Consider the following 14683-nt stretch of genomic DNA (forward strand, 5'->3'; position numbering starts at 1 on the left):
CCCCATTTTACTAACTGCTGGCCAGATGACCAAGCTCCCTCCTCTTTATATCTCACTTCCCTCATCTGTCTGCTGCAAAGGGTGGCTGTGAGTGGAATGGAATGCAGCATAAAGCATTAGCTGGTACTATTCTAAACAGGGGGGGATAGCTAATAGCTCGTGGTAGAGTGTGTGCTTAGCATGCATGAGGTCCTGGGTTCAGTCCCCAGTACCCCCATTAAAAAAACAACAACAAAATAAAATAAAAAGATGGGATGCCTGTCTTTATGCAGTTGTCACCATTAATAGGGCAAGGGGCAGCCTTAGAAGAACTGAACCATTTCTCCAAAGGAGACATACAGATGGCCAAGGGGTACCTGAAGAGGTGCGCAACATCACTCATTGTCAGGGAAATACAAATTAAAACCACAGTGAGAGATCACCTCACACCTATTAGATTGGACGTCATCAAGAAGACGAGATAACAATGTTGGTGAAGATGTGGAGAGAAGGAAATCTGTGCACTGTTGGTGGGAATGTAAATTGGTGCAGCCACTATGGAAAACAGTATGGAGGTTCCTCAAAAAACTGAAAAGAGAGTTACCATATGATCCAGCAATCCCACTCCTAGGCATATATCCAAAGGAAACGAAATCAATATTGAAAGGATAGCTGCACTCCTATGTTCATTGCAGCCTTACTTACAATTGTCTGTTCTTGAGCAGGAGACGTAGCTGAGTATCTGGAAGGGACTGAGAGAGGGTTTTGTGCCCACTGATGGCCTTAGGGACCCTCAGTGCCTGGGACCCTGGGACCCTCAGTGCCCTTGTGAGTGGGAGGAGGGGACTGACTGCCTTTCTCTGGGCAAACTGGTTCCCAGAGACTATTTACTGCAACTCTGATAGATGTTAAGAAAAATCACCCAAATTTTAGAAATAGGAGTGTGCAGTGTGTACTTTCAAAGTTATTCTTGGGCATAGTTCAAGCAGCCCCCCTGAGGATTTCTTTTTCTTTTTTTAAAATGTATTTTTATTGAAGTATAGTCAGTTTACAATGTTGTGTCAATATCTGGTGTACAGCACAATCATATAGGAACATACATATATTCATTTTCATATTCTTTTTAGCCATAAGTTACTACAAGATACTGAATATAGTTCCCTGTGCTACACAGTATAAACTTGTTGTTTATATATAGTACTGAGGATTTCTTAATATCTAGGCAAATGTACTTTTGCTTGACGTTGCTATTGACAGTTATTCAAGGGCTTAGACTGAAGTCGTATGTCAACCTGTGGATCTTATCCAGTAGAAGCACAAATAATTTCTCCCCACTAGAAAAGATAACCCCAAAGGTTATGATTTCCTTATTGCCCAGTAGGCCACTAACCAGTTTTGTATCTGATCCAGGAATCTTAGTCTCTTATTCCTGTTGAAATGTGCATAAATACCCAGTCCCTCAAAATTCTCTTTGAAACAGCTCTACCTTCTAACTTGCTCCTTTAGTGATGAATTAAACAATCTTTCATGTGTGTTCATTATCTATTCGTGTGAGAGTCAAGTTTTTGACTTTTTGGAAATTACCCGCTGATGGTGACAGTGGGTCTATTTTTTCCAAGTTAAGAATAACAGGCTACTACATTATAGAAAACAAACACGTTTATATCTTATCATTCAGTGTATAAAGTGCTTTCCCATATGTGATCATATTTTGACCTTGAATCTCGAGGTTGCTCTGTGAGGAAGTAGAATAGATGGGGTTAGTCCCACTTAAAAGCTAAGGCAACTTAGACTCAGACTGAAAAGAGAGGTGACTTGTCCCCCAGGTCACCCTTGCCCTAAGTGACAGTACCAAGATGGCCCCAGAGTGAAGCCAGTGGTATAGGCTGATTCCCCTTCCTGTCTCTGCCTTCTACACCTGCCTATCCTGGTGAAATCTGGTTAAAATGAACATCAAGAACAGCCCCTAAATGGAAAGACACCCAGGTAGGGGCAGCTGGATGGGGTGTTGAAACAGGGAGGGCTGCTCTGGCAGCTTTGCCTGTGTGTACTTGAGTGCAGTTGGCAGCCTCTCTTCCTCCTCTGCCACAGCAGCAGCTCACTCCTCATGGGCCAGGGCTCCCCCAGTCTGAGTCCCCAGACCCCTAGGGGCCATCTTTCAATGTAGTAATAGGGCCCACAGCGATTAGCAGTATTTCAGAAAGCTTAAGGGCGATCATACATCTCCCCATGACAGGTCTGCCCAGACTAAATGAAATGTCATTTCTCTGCTTTTGGCTGGAATTCCGTCAGCTCAGTCTGGCTGGACTGCTTATCTTGGGCTGATCAGGAGCCCTGATTGGACCTTATAGGCATCCTTGACAAATAAAAATGAATTATTACTTAATAAATACAATTGGTTTGGCAAGTATAGCCTTTCAGAACTTGGCTCCGTGGAGCTCCAAAGAGCCTAACAGAAAGAGTTCTCAGTGGCACGGAGGTGGGGGCCCGCTGGCTCATCCAGGACCAGCTCTGGCTGGGTCCCCTCTCCCAAGAAACAGAAAATGGTGGCCCCGGGACACCTGACATCTCAGCCTTAGTCTGAGAACCTGACACAGGGCAAAGTTCTGTTTCTGATGCCAACAGACACTGAGTACTGGGCCTTCCTTTCACCCAAGGAAAATGTCAGGAGCTGGAGGGCTGGTGTGGGGACAGTGTAACACAAGTCTAGGTGTCAGGACTTTAGATAACCTCTTTAATCCTAGTCTGCCACCCTCCCGGGAGTGTTATGAGGAATCAGGGGCACCTAGGAGGGGTCACTAGGTTCCAAGCACCGTGATTTTCTCATTTACCCGAAAGTAGCCCTTGAGAGTGGCAATACTGTTATTTCCATTTTACTGAAGCTAAGAGTATAAGTAGCTTGTTTAAGGTCACGAAGTTCAACTGAGAAGTGCAGAAGTCGGCGTGAGCCAGTGTAGACTAGCGGTTACTAGAAGGCCGTGGGGTCACACCTGGTTTGAATCCTGGCTCCACATCTTTCCAGCCAGGTAGCTCGGGGTAAGTTAAACCTCGATGCATCTCAGCTCCTCATCTGCAAAATGGGGATCATAATTGTACCTACTTTTAGGGCTACTGATAAGGATGACAGCTATAGGATTATTCTTGATGGTTTAATTTGGGGCCAATTATAATTGGTTGGGATTCAGAGGAGATTAATGGAGATCTCCTCAGAGGAGATCATGTGAAGCCGGAGTCCTATACTCGCATGCTTGGCCTGTTACAGGCAAGGGGATGCACAATAGAGCCAGTCTATGATATGTAACTTATATCTCAAAAAAGCTGTTTAACAACATAGAGCCAGTCCCTGCCATCTTGGGAGCTTCTGATAGTGGGCTACATGATCATAATCAAATAATAACATGAAAAGTGTGCTAGTAAAAGAAAAGTACAGCATTTTATGAGAGTGTATAGCAGGAGAACCTCATTTAGTCTAGGAGTTCAGTAAAGGCTTCCCCAGGGAGGTGATGCTCAGCTGGGATGGGAAGGAAGAGAGGAGTGAACCAGATGAAGGGGAAATGGAGCAATGCTCCTGGAATATCACATGCGAAGGCCCTGAGGTAGTAAGGCACAGGGATTATTGGAGAAGAGAGAGAGCAACTATGACTAGGATGTCAGTGTGGTACAAGATGAGACCAGGGAGGGAGGCTGAGCCTGGTCGTGCAGGACTTTGTAGGCCAAGGAAAGAACTTGCGTCTTTGTCTTAAGACCCTAATCCTGTGTTCCCAACCCCACGGGCCCCAGCTTCCCTCCTCTGGCTGGGATATGTTCGTTAGTGACTGTGGGGTCCAGCCGAGGCTGAGGGATGCCAAGGGCAGTGTGTGTCCTGGGGCATCAGCTTTCTGGGTTGAGCATCTCTTTGTCGCATGGAAACCCATCAGCAGACCATCTGTGGGCCCAAGTCTGGCTCTATTCAGCAGCTGTTCCCTGGCTGGGAAGAGGCTTTTAGCTTTAATAAAAAGGGAGTAGAGATAAGGAGGCTGCCTCAGCAGGGAGAGCAGCAATGACAGGATGATTTAAACGGCCTCTCCAGTGTCATTTCTTCTGTGCAGACATCATAAATCAGATCAGCATTGGGCTCTGGTGGGGAGGGGAGTGGGGAAAGAGGCCTGCAGGGAGAAGGGAGAAGAGTTTGCGACTCTGAGTCCTCCTGGGACTGGCCTGGAGCTGCTGGGGCAGCCCCAGAGGGTGGTGGGGTCACCTCTTCCTGATCCTCAACCCCTAGCCTTGTTCTTTGGAGAAGGGGTAGGTAGCATGACCCTCTACCCCCAACCCAGCTTTCCAGCCCATATTCATTTTTGAGGAAAAAATGAAGTGAGACTGGTAAGAGGGAAGAGTAGAGGGGCAAGTGTGGGAGGTGGGAATTATAGCCTTTGGAAAAACCAGAAGCAGTGGTTCTCCTACCTTGCCATGCATTAAAATCGCCTTGGGCATTTAAAAAAAATATTGATGCCTGGGAACCACCCCCAACATTTCTGAGTTCTGGGTGAAATCTAATGTGCGGCTGAAGTTAGGAAGAGCTGGATGAGCATTTGTCTTAAACTCAAGAACTACACACTCTCAGTCTCCCACCATGACTGCTCAAGCCTTGTTCGTGAAAGTGGCCAGATCGAGGGACCAGTGTAGAAGTCTCTGAGGCAGGGGGTAATGCAGAATAACTCCCACCTGCCTCCCTTCTCTTTCAGATCTCACGCCACCTGGGCAAGATGTACAGTGAGATGATCTTTGTCAACGGCTTTGTGCACTGTGACCCCCACCCAGGCAACGTGCTAGTGCGGAAGTGCCCAGGCACGGGGAAGGCGGAGATTGTCCTATTGGACCACGGGCTCTACCAGGTAGGAGAGCCTGTTTCCACCCAGCCAGACCCGTGGTCTGGTCCTGCCTGGCCTTGGAGCCAGCTGAACTCCCCTATCGGCCACAGAAACGGGAGGCAGATAGCAAACTGGAGAGGGCCCCGCCCTACCCCCAGAGCTGTCCTTTTGTGCAGGTCACAGTCATATGAGCTCTCTGAGCCTTAGCTTCTTCCTAATAGACTGAGAATGATAACACCTCCCTTAGAGGTTGCTGTCAGGAGTAGATGAGATTGTGCCTGGATGTCTGTGCAAAAACCAGCTGCAAAAACCCCTTCTTCCTAGGGAAGCCCAAGCCAGCCAGACTGTGGGAGGTGAGATGCCCTTAGATGAGCTAGGACTCCAGGTGGAGGGGTAACTCAGCCCCAGTGAGGAGGTTATATATACTAGGAAAGGGCACAGGGAACTGGTAGAGATTGAATGGCCCCAATTCTGTCTTCTGGAACTTGAAATGCAGATCTGGTTTGAAGAGCCACAAGTTCCTGCCTGGAAGTTGAGAAGTTCATTGCCAATCCCAGGACCCAGGGCCTGGCTTGATTCTATGAGGCATGAAGGAAGGTCTCTTGCTCTTCCCCCTCAGGGCCCTGATCCAACATTGCCATATCTAGGCCTCCTTTGAAAGGCTCATTGACATGAGGTGTGTTAGTTTAAGGTCGGCTAGCTGTTGTCACACACAGCCCCCAAATGGTTGATGGCCGAGACACAACAGATGTCTAATCGCTTGCCCACAGACCGATCTAGGGTGGGTGGAGGAGCCCAAAGGCAGGCGCTGACTGAGCCTGTGCCTCCCAGGCCTCCCTGGGGGTCTCACCATCCACCAGCAGCAGGGATAAGGGCTTGGAGGAGTGTGCATGGGGAAGTTTCCGCGGTCTGGGCCTGGAAGTGGAGCTTCTGCCACATTCCATCAGTCAGAGCTCAGGCAGAGGGCCACATCTAACCAGGAGGCAGGCGGGCATCATGGCCTGTGCTGGGAAGAAGGGGGGAGTATAGATTCTGGTGGGCCATTGGTAGTCTGCCACTCAGGACCAACCCCAGCCAAATAGTAGGTCTGAACTTGGACCTTTAGGGATGGGTGAACTGTGTGGGAGAAGCCAACATTATGCGGGAGCCACGGTCTCCATCCGTCCCTTGCGCGGTGGTAACAGCCAGGGACCAGGTCCATGGGGAGAGGAGGCTCAGTTCCTGCCATGCTGCCCCTGCCATAGGTGCTCACAGAACAGTTCCGCCTGGATTACTGCCACCTCTGGCAGTCACTGATCTGGACTGACATGAAGAATGTAAAGAAGTACAGTCAGCGCCTGGGAGCCGGGGACCTCTACCCCTTGTTCGCCTGCATGCTGACAGCCCGGTCCTGGGACTCAGTCAACAGGGGCATCGGCCAGACTCCAGTCACTGCTACTGAGGTGGGTGAGCTTGCCCTGCCCCTAGTGCAAGGGGCAGAGCTGGGGATGGCCTTTGGAGCCCTGCCAACCCAGGGTCTGAGGTCCTAGACTGGGGGGCTGTGGAGATGTGGTGGGGGGCAGAACGGGAGATGTATTGGATGAGTAGGAGGGAGGGGAGGAGAATCAGTGTCCCTGGATGGGCAGAGGGAAAGGGAATGGTGTCCCACTCTGTCCCTCCCGGCCTTGTCAGCCTGGAATGTAAGTGGGTCATGTTAACTGTATAATCCAGGCTCTGTGACTTTCACTCCAACCTGCTTTCATGAGATTTCAGCCTTCCACCAAGTTGTCCCCCAGGACTTTTGGGAATGCCCAGGAAATAAGTCTGGCACCACCCACTGTCACCTATGGGGCACCATCTCCCATCGCGGGGTTCCTCTGGGGCATCCTACTGGGGAGAGAGCTTCACTTCCTCATGCTGGACTCGAGGGCTGCTTGTTTCATTGTCCAGTGGAGTTTTTTGAGAGACTGCTTTTTTAGTCTTTGTTTGTAGCTCTTTCCTCCATTGGATCTGGACAAGAGTCCCACGGAGTCTGGGCTGAGACCAATCCTAGGAACCCCTTCTCCCCAGACTCAGCCTCACTTCTGCCCCTACAGTAGGGACTTACAGGGTAGCTCATTCTTCCTGGCTCAGGGTGAGCTCCCTCCCAGGCCAATCCCTCATGGAATTGCCGTCTGTCTTCCCAGTCTGTCAGTTTGCCAGACCTGTGCAGACTTGCCCATATCCATGTGGGGAAGGGCTGTGCTCACAAGGGACAGGGTCCTGCTTGTGGCAGTTGGAAAGACCTGGGTTCTATTCCAGTACCTGCTTTTCCTGGTAGCGTGACCTTGGATGGTTCGCATCACCTGTTTGAGCCTCAGCATCCTCCCCTGCAAGCTGCCTTGTGGTGGAGGCTTTAGGAAAGGCTGAGTCCAGAGTCTCCAACAATGTCACCAAACAGGCCACCTCTTGCCATCTCTTGGCTCTGCTTTCCTCCAAGTTGACATCTTTCCCCAGCAAGCCTGATGGCATAGATACCACCACTGCCCCAGGCTTACATGGCTCTCAGCTCATCGTCTCAGAAGAAGAGAGACAGCCTCCCTCCTTTGTTGAGTAGGGATGATAATTCCTGCTTTATCAATAATGCATATAAAGTGCCTCCCCATAGTCCCTGAAATTTGTTCATTGAACAAACATTTGTTTTTGCTGGACCCTGGACTGGGAGCCTGTGGATCCAGTGATGAACAGACAGTCAGGCCTTCCATGTAATTTGCACTGTGGCAGACGGAGACAGACAGTAAACAAGTGGACAAACAGGTAAATGGAATAATTGCAGGTTGGAGGTGCCAGGGAGGAAACAAGCCGGGTGCCGTGATGGGGGTGGCAGAGGAGACCTGGCTGGGGTATTGACATGTAAGCTGAGGCCCGAAGGACAAGAAAGCCACCAGCTACTAGAAGAGCTTGGAGAAAGTATCCAGGTAGAGGGCACACGATATGCTAAACGAAACAGAGTTAGGGGTGGTCGGGAGCATGTGCAGAGGATGGTGGACTGAAAATCTGGAGCGCTGGGCAGGGAGAGCACAATGGGAAGAAGTTCAGATTTATTCTCAGTACAAAGCAAAGCCTTTGACAGGTTTTAAGCAGGAGAAAGATATGCTCAGACTTGCTATTTTAAGTATGTCTCTGAACTGGGACAAGATGAGCAGTGGGGTGATGAGTGAGGGGGCTGGGGCAGGACTCCAGGTGGACAGATGATGGGGCTCAGACTATGCTAATGGCAGTGGAAGTCGAGAGAAGCAGTTGCAGCCAAAGTGTGCTTTGGACCTAAGAGTGAGAGGCCTTTCTGTCGGCTTGGACATGAGGGGAGGAAAATGGAAGGGTCAGAGTTGTATCATAGCTTTTTGGGGTGAGTTATGGGGTTGAGGGGTGCCATTTCCTGACATAGGGAAGACTTAAGCAAGGACATATTTGGGGTGAGGGTAGTCAGTAGTTCTCTGGAACATTCAGCTAGAGACATCTCAAAGAAGAGATCCAGGCTTGAGTTATCAATTTGGGAGTCCTCAGTGTGTAGATGGTATTAAAGCCACAGGAATGGACAAGACCACACGGTACATAATAGGTACTTCGTGAATGATATCTTGTTTTTAATTTAATTTTATTTATTTGTTTTTTCATTGAAGTATAGTTGATTTGCAATGTTGTGTTAGGATACCTGTTTTTTGTAACTTGGTTTGAATTCTATTTTTCTATCAGGTAGGCATCCGCAGGGTCCAAGCTTGAAGGCCATGCAGCTCTGAGAGCCCCTTGGGGTAGCCTGGGTGGACACAGGTACTTCTGTTTGAGCCGAGAGGGGTTGTGGCCAGGCCAGTCTGACCCTACTGAGAGGGGGTCCCTCTGGTGAGTGGGACCCCGATCTGGCCTTAGCCTGCAAGCAGGGTGACCTGCAGCTGTAGAGGGAGGCAGCAGGGAGGCAGGCAGCCTCTTGGTGTCTGGCTTCATGTTGAGATGTTCCAGTCTGATAGCTCCTGCCTGGGGGATGTTTCAGGTTTCACAGCAGCTCAGTTATCAGCGGTGCACATGTGCTCCTGAAAGGGCCAGGAGTTCTGCCTCTGCTGCAGAAAGTGCTGGATGGGGGAGCGTTTGGCAGCACTGCTGGTCCCCTCATTGTGACTTCTACTGGACCCAAGCGCCAGCCCATACCTTGTCTCTGATGACCCTCTGGGTACTGCTGGGAGGTGGGCACAGAGGGTGTTTGCATGCCCAGTTTTTAGGGGAGGACACTGGGTCACACAGTCCTCTGTGAGATGAGACGCTGTGTAGCCTGATGGTGAGGGTGAGGGCTTGAGAGCTGGATGGCCTGGGTTTGAATCCTGACTCATCCTCGACTAGCTGTGGACCTTGGGGAGGTTACTTAACTTCTCAGTGCCTCAGTTTCCTTCTCTCCAATGGGGGTATACACTTGGTTAATAGGGTTGATCTGAGGATTAAATAAGTTGATACATGTAAGCATTTTCAGAGTGTCTGGCTTACTTAGTAATGATCAATACATGTGAACTATTGTCATTGTCACCATCACTGTTTCTCTGGAGAGTGAAAAGGGATCAGAGCCGCACTGTATACTCAGGACTCTGGCTGAGGTTGGTTATCTGCCCCAGAACCATACAGAGCTCAGAGACGGGGAGGGTTGGGAAGCCAGATCCCAAACTTACACGCCAGGATAGGGCAAGGGCTAGTCCTGAATCCTACTCTGGGGGCATTAGGACCTTGTGCAGTGGGTGGGCTGACACTGGCTCCAGCATGGAGGACAGTAATAGATGGTGGCCGTGTGAGTAGGTCTTCTGGGGGGTGGGGTCAGGCAGGGTATGGGGTTGGACTTTGGAGCTGGGTTGGGGTCAGGAGCTCAGACGTCTGAACTGCAACAGCCTGGGCGTGGCTGAAGGGAGGGGGGAAATGACTCAACCAGTACCAGCCTCCAAAGTTCCTTCCAGGCCTGACCTAAAATTGGTGGCCAGCAAAGAAGCCTTAGAGAATAGTGCACGGGTGGACCTCTGAACTGAGAGACTGGCTAACTCCAGCCTCATCAAATGGCTGGTGGGGAGATAGACTTCCTGCCCCAGTCAGTACAGGGGGAAGGAAGGATGGGTACTGGTGTCCTTGGCCACAGCGATCTCGGAAGGCAGAGGCAGCAGAAATGCAGCCTGGCCCCTGTTGATGTGCTCCTGTGCTGCGTCCAGTGCTTGGCTGGCATTTGGGATGGGACGTCCCATCCGGGTTTTTCAGGCTGCAAAGCTTCTTGGGCTAAGCTTCCCTGTGGGAATGGTGCTGAGGCAGCTGTGCTAGAAGCTCCTTCCTGGAGCTTCCTTGCAGACCCTCAGGTCACAGGCTGCCTGGACATCCACCACCCTGGGCCCCAATTCCCACATCAGCCGTCCATCTCTGTCTCCCTGTTGCTGCTTCAGGACTCAGAGATTCGCAACAATGCGGCCAACTACCTCCCCCAGATCAGCCAGCTCCTCAGCCACGTGCCACGCCAGATGCTGCTCATCTTCAAGACCAACGACCTGCTGCGCGGCATTGAGGCCGCCCTGGGCACCCGTGCCAGCGCCAGCTCCTTCCTCAACATGTCACGTTGCTGCATCAGGGCACTGGCCGAGTGAGTGTGGGCTCTGGCCTTTCTTCCCATCCAGTTCCCTGACCAGTCCCAGGGGTCCACACACCTCCACTTTCTCCCACCAGTCAGCCCCCAGGGCCCCACCTGGCTTCCCCCATCTCCAGCTCTCCCTGCAGGATGTTAGGGGCAGAAAACAGCTCTGGTGAACTGGCTGATACCTCAGAGCAGTGTTTTGGGTGGTCCTGAGAGCCACCTCTACTTGTGAAAATTGTGGATTCTAGGACCTCACCCTCACAGCCCAGCTTTCCAAGTGATTCTTACCCTTAGTAAAAGTTGAAAAGTTTTCTGAAAATCTTAGCCCCATCCAAGTGTCCCCTGGCCATGGGATCAAGATGCCCTGGTACACATCCCATCTCTAGCTGGTGCTGGAACTGTATCCCCAAGATTAGCCAGGCAGCGAGGCCAGTATTCTTTTCCCTACAGTGTGGCTGTGACTCAGGATAGTGTCACCAGCAGGCTGTCTCTGGATCTCAGGTCTTTTTAAATGCCTCAGCACCCTTGAGGTGTTGATAGGAATGGAAAGGTGCTTCCTCAGGGAGACAGTGGCAGAGGAATGAGGGTTCTGGGTTCTTCTATCTGAGGGTAGCAAATACATGGGAAGGTCCATGCTCTGGCTGAATATTCTCACCCGAGAGAGGAGACCTAGACTGTGGTCAGCTCCAAGCCATCCATCCTGGCAGCCAATGGGTCATTCTGGCAAACTGATGAAGGCAGTGCTGACCACATACATCATGCACTCGCTATCAAATAGCAAGTTAGATTACAGCAAAAGAGTCTGCATACAGAAAGGGCTGAGCATGATTTATTCTGAGTTTCAGGAAACAAAGTCTTGAATAGGTCATCATCATAAACACCAATTTTCATCATGTCCTTTTGTTGGTGCAGAAGGGAGTGAGCTGGGCTGAATCTATAATGGCCTCAACCTCCCAGGACCACCTTGACCAGGTTTCCAGGTGATTCTTACCCTCAGGCAGTTTGGGAAAGCTTTTACATTTGAATTTGGAGGATTCCGACTTGATGAATATTAACCCTACTTTTGGAAAAAAAGAAACCAAATGTTCTACCCAGTGGATCCTCTAAGTCTTTGATGCCCAATGAAACAATGGCTTTTGCTTCCCCTACTTACCTGGAAAACACCTTTGGAGTAGCTGAGTTCCTCTGGTCCCTGCTTGGACAGTGGTCTAATCACATAACCTGGAGTTGTTCACTGGGGCAGGGGGCTGGTGAGTTGGCAAAGCCACCATCTTCTGTTTTTCTAAAGGATACTGAGTGTTTCTTGCCTCTTTTTCTCTTGTTCTCACCTTCCTTCTTGCCCCTCCTGCAGGCACCAGAGGAAGATTACACGTTCATTCTTCAGAAGGACCCAGATCTCGCTCAGCCAGGCCTTCCACTTACGGTGGATCGATCTTCATGAACTGGTCCTGCGTGTGAAGGGGCTGAGGCTGGTCAGCTGGGTCATAGCTCTGCTTTGCTGGCTGTTGCCTGCTTCATACTGAGTGGACTGGCTGTGTGACCTCGGTGTGAGGTCTCTGTGTGACCCTGTGGTCTTTTCACTCCTTACTCTTCTGTTACATCTCTACCCTTTGCCCTGTTTCTGCCACATGGTGTCTGAGAATCCCACGGTCACTGTCCACAGCACCATTAAAGTCCTCTCCCTTGGAGTCCTTGTCTCGGCGTCCCCAAGCTGTGCCCTGCGAGAGACTTCTTTCCAAATCCAGGGAGAAGGCACAGCAGTCTGCTTTCCTGTTCCCCGTGTGTGCCGTTGGGTTGGATGCCACCTTCCCCCAATTTCCATTAACCCTTCCTGTTGTCAGAATGGACCATGAATCCCACTGAGGGCACATTTAACTCCTCAGAGGTTTGATTTTGTTGGAGAGGAGCCTAGTCTCTGAGCTATGTGAGAGAACAGCTTCTCCCTGCAATGTCGCTCCCCAGAGGGGCCGACCTGAGCCAGGAGACTCAGCACCCGAGCCAGGCTCTGGTGCCACTGTGAGCTCCCTGCTGTCATGATGACCCCTTTGGTGTTTCATGTACTGTGGTTCAATAAAAACCCCTGCAGGGTTGCAGGGCAGGGCCTGGTCAGTGGGGTTTTTATTCTGGGTTGGGAGCAAGTCCACCCTGGCCGCTGGGTAAGATGCCTCCGGATGCCGCGTGGTTCTGATCTGCTTGGCTTCTGGCCATGTAATCCTTCCAGCCTCCACTGTGCGGCCACTTCCTGCTTCTGGTGTGTTTCTCTCACTTTCTGAGATCTTGGCTGGAGGTGTTAAGAAGCCCAAGGCCAGGAACTCAGAGGCTGAGCTTTATCCTCCAACTCTGGTTCCCCTGGGTTCTCACCTCGTTCCCTGTGACTTGGCACCTGCCTTGTTCTACTAATTGCCTCCCGATTTAGCCCTTGGAGGTGTCGTTCGATGCCCCCAGTCCTGGAGACTGTAGCCCAAACTTCAGTCACTGTGGCTGGTGTTCCACTCTGAAATCTTGTCCCCTGTCTAGACTGTGTCTACCTTATTGACTTCTGCCAGCTGGCCTCCCCCCCACCCCCGTTAGAGTATCTGCTCCTGCTGTGGGGACACCCTCAAACTCCTGCTCTGACTCCTGTGTCTGTGTGGTCTCCAGGCTCCCTGAGAACCCCCCCCCCCCCAACTCTCTCGGAGCACCTGTGCTCACAGATGGTAATTGTATTTGAATCTCTCTGATCTTACTTCACCCCATTCACAGGGGCAGAGAAAACCTAAATTTGAGTCTCATTTTCTGTTCTTTTTATTCATAATACAACAAGCAGATTTTACACTGATCAGAGATGATTCGCAATCCCTTCATTTCCTGAAAGAATTAATTGTTCTTAGTGACCAGTTGGATGTCCCCAGGGACCTGAGAGAATAATCTGCAAGATCTGTTATGAATCATGAGGATGCCTGCTGCATATTATATTTTATGGTATCTTTTATAGCCACTGAAGTAAATATAAATGTCCTTTTTGTTCAAGGTAATGGTTACTTGCTTTTCACTTTTGGTTTAATGGTTGGCTTCCTGCTGTCCTGGGATCTAAAACATCAGCATGTTGCCAGAACAGTTATCCAGAGAGCACTGAGAGTCTGGGAGAGTTTGCCGTACAGGGCAGTTTGAAAATAGGAAGGAAGTAGGTTGATGTTTACTGAGTACCTTCCATGTGTGAAGGAACATGCTAGGTGCTTTGTAAATAAGTTACATTATTGAATTTTCCCATCATCTCTATGAGGGGGCGGGGTCATTAGCCTCATTTTACAAAGATGGGAACTGAGGCTCAGAGAGGTTTAGTAATTTTCTTGAAGTCACACAGCTGCTGAATGTTGGTGCATGCTTTGCTTTTATTCCACAGTGCTGTAGATATGGATTACACCTGCTCCCTAGGCTGCTATATGTGCCTGAATTGTGTCTCAAACACCCTGACTTCAGAGGAAGTTGAATTTTCATTGGAGGTAGGAGCATGGATGGGTAAAGGAGACAAAAAGTTCTGGAAAGTGCAGACTGAGTCCCAGTGTTCCTCAGGCCTAAGACATGATGGACCTGGACCACTGTGATACTGCAGTGCAGTTCTGATGCTGACCACCTGGAGTTAGTGTAGACTTGATAGGCTAAGGGCACAGTTCCTGTAAGACTGCCCTCACTTCAGACACAAGCTGCAGGCTTGGGTGTCCCTGGGCCATCTGCACTTCTGACCAACTGACTACAAATTTGGGGGTTCCCACAACTCCCTCAGGTTTGATAATTTGCTAAAATGACTCACAGAACTCAGGAGAGCACTACACTTGTGATTACAGGTGTATTATACAGGATACAAATCAGGATCAGGCAAATGAAGAGACACGTAGGGCGAAGTCTAGGAGGGTCCCGAGTGCAGAGCTTCTGGACTCTGCGGAAGGAACCTCTTGGCACAGCAATGTGTTCACGGAGCTTCAGCGTTCAGAGCTTTACCAGGGTGTCATTACATAGGCACAATTAATTGAATCATTGACCACATGATTGAACTCAACCTCCAATCCCCCACCCTCTCCAGAGAAGGTGGGCTGCTCACCCCCATCTTGAATCATTTAGCATAAACTCAGGTGTGATCCAGGGACACACCATGAAAAACAAAGATACTCCCATCATGAAGAAAGTCCAAGGATTTAGAGGTCTTCTCCCAGGAGCAGACAAAGGGACAAAGAGCAGAAAAATTCTTCATTATATAACAACCACTGCGGTGTCTTCT

At 50.1% G+C, this 14683-nt stretch overlaps 1 protein-coding gene across 4 annotated transcripts in view; it reads left to right on the forward strand.

Moving 5' to 3' along the window:
- ADCK1 (aarF domain containing kinase 1) overlaps positions 1-13437 on the forward strand; it is a 102487-nt gene extending 89050 nt beyond the window's left edge. For all 4 annotated transcript variants that reach the window (XM_010976419.3, XM_064486163.1, XM_064486161.1 and 1 more), the window contains 4 exons: positions 4701-4850; positions 6071-6268; positions 10244-10437; positions 11780-13437. In XM_010976419.3, coding sequence (XP_010974721.2) covers positions 4701-4850; positions 6071-6268; positions 10244-10437; positions 11780-11951 — 714 coding nt within the window. In that variant the 3' untranslated portion in view covers positions 11952-13437. The remainder of the gene's footprint in view (positions 1-4700; positions 4851-6070; positions 6269-10243; positions 10438-11779) is intronic.
- The last annotated feature ends 1246 nt before the right edge of the window (positions 13438-14683 follow it).

Source organism: Camelus dromedarius, chromosome 5 (genome assembly GCF_036321535.1).
Source record: "Camelus dromedarius isolate mCamDro1 chromosome 5, mCamDro1.pat, whole genome shotgun sequence".
Lineage (NCBI taxonomy): Eukaryota > Metazoa > Chordata > Mammalia > Artiodactyla > Camelidae > Camelus > Camelus dromedarius.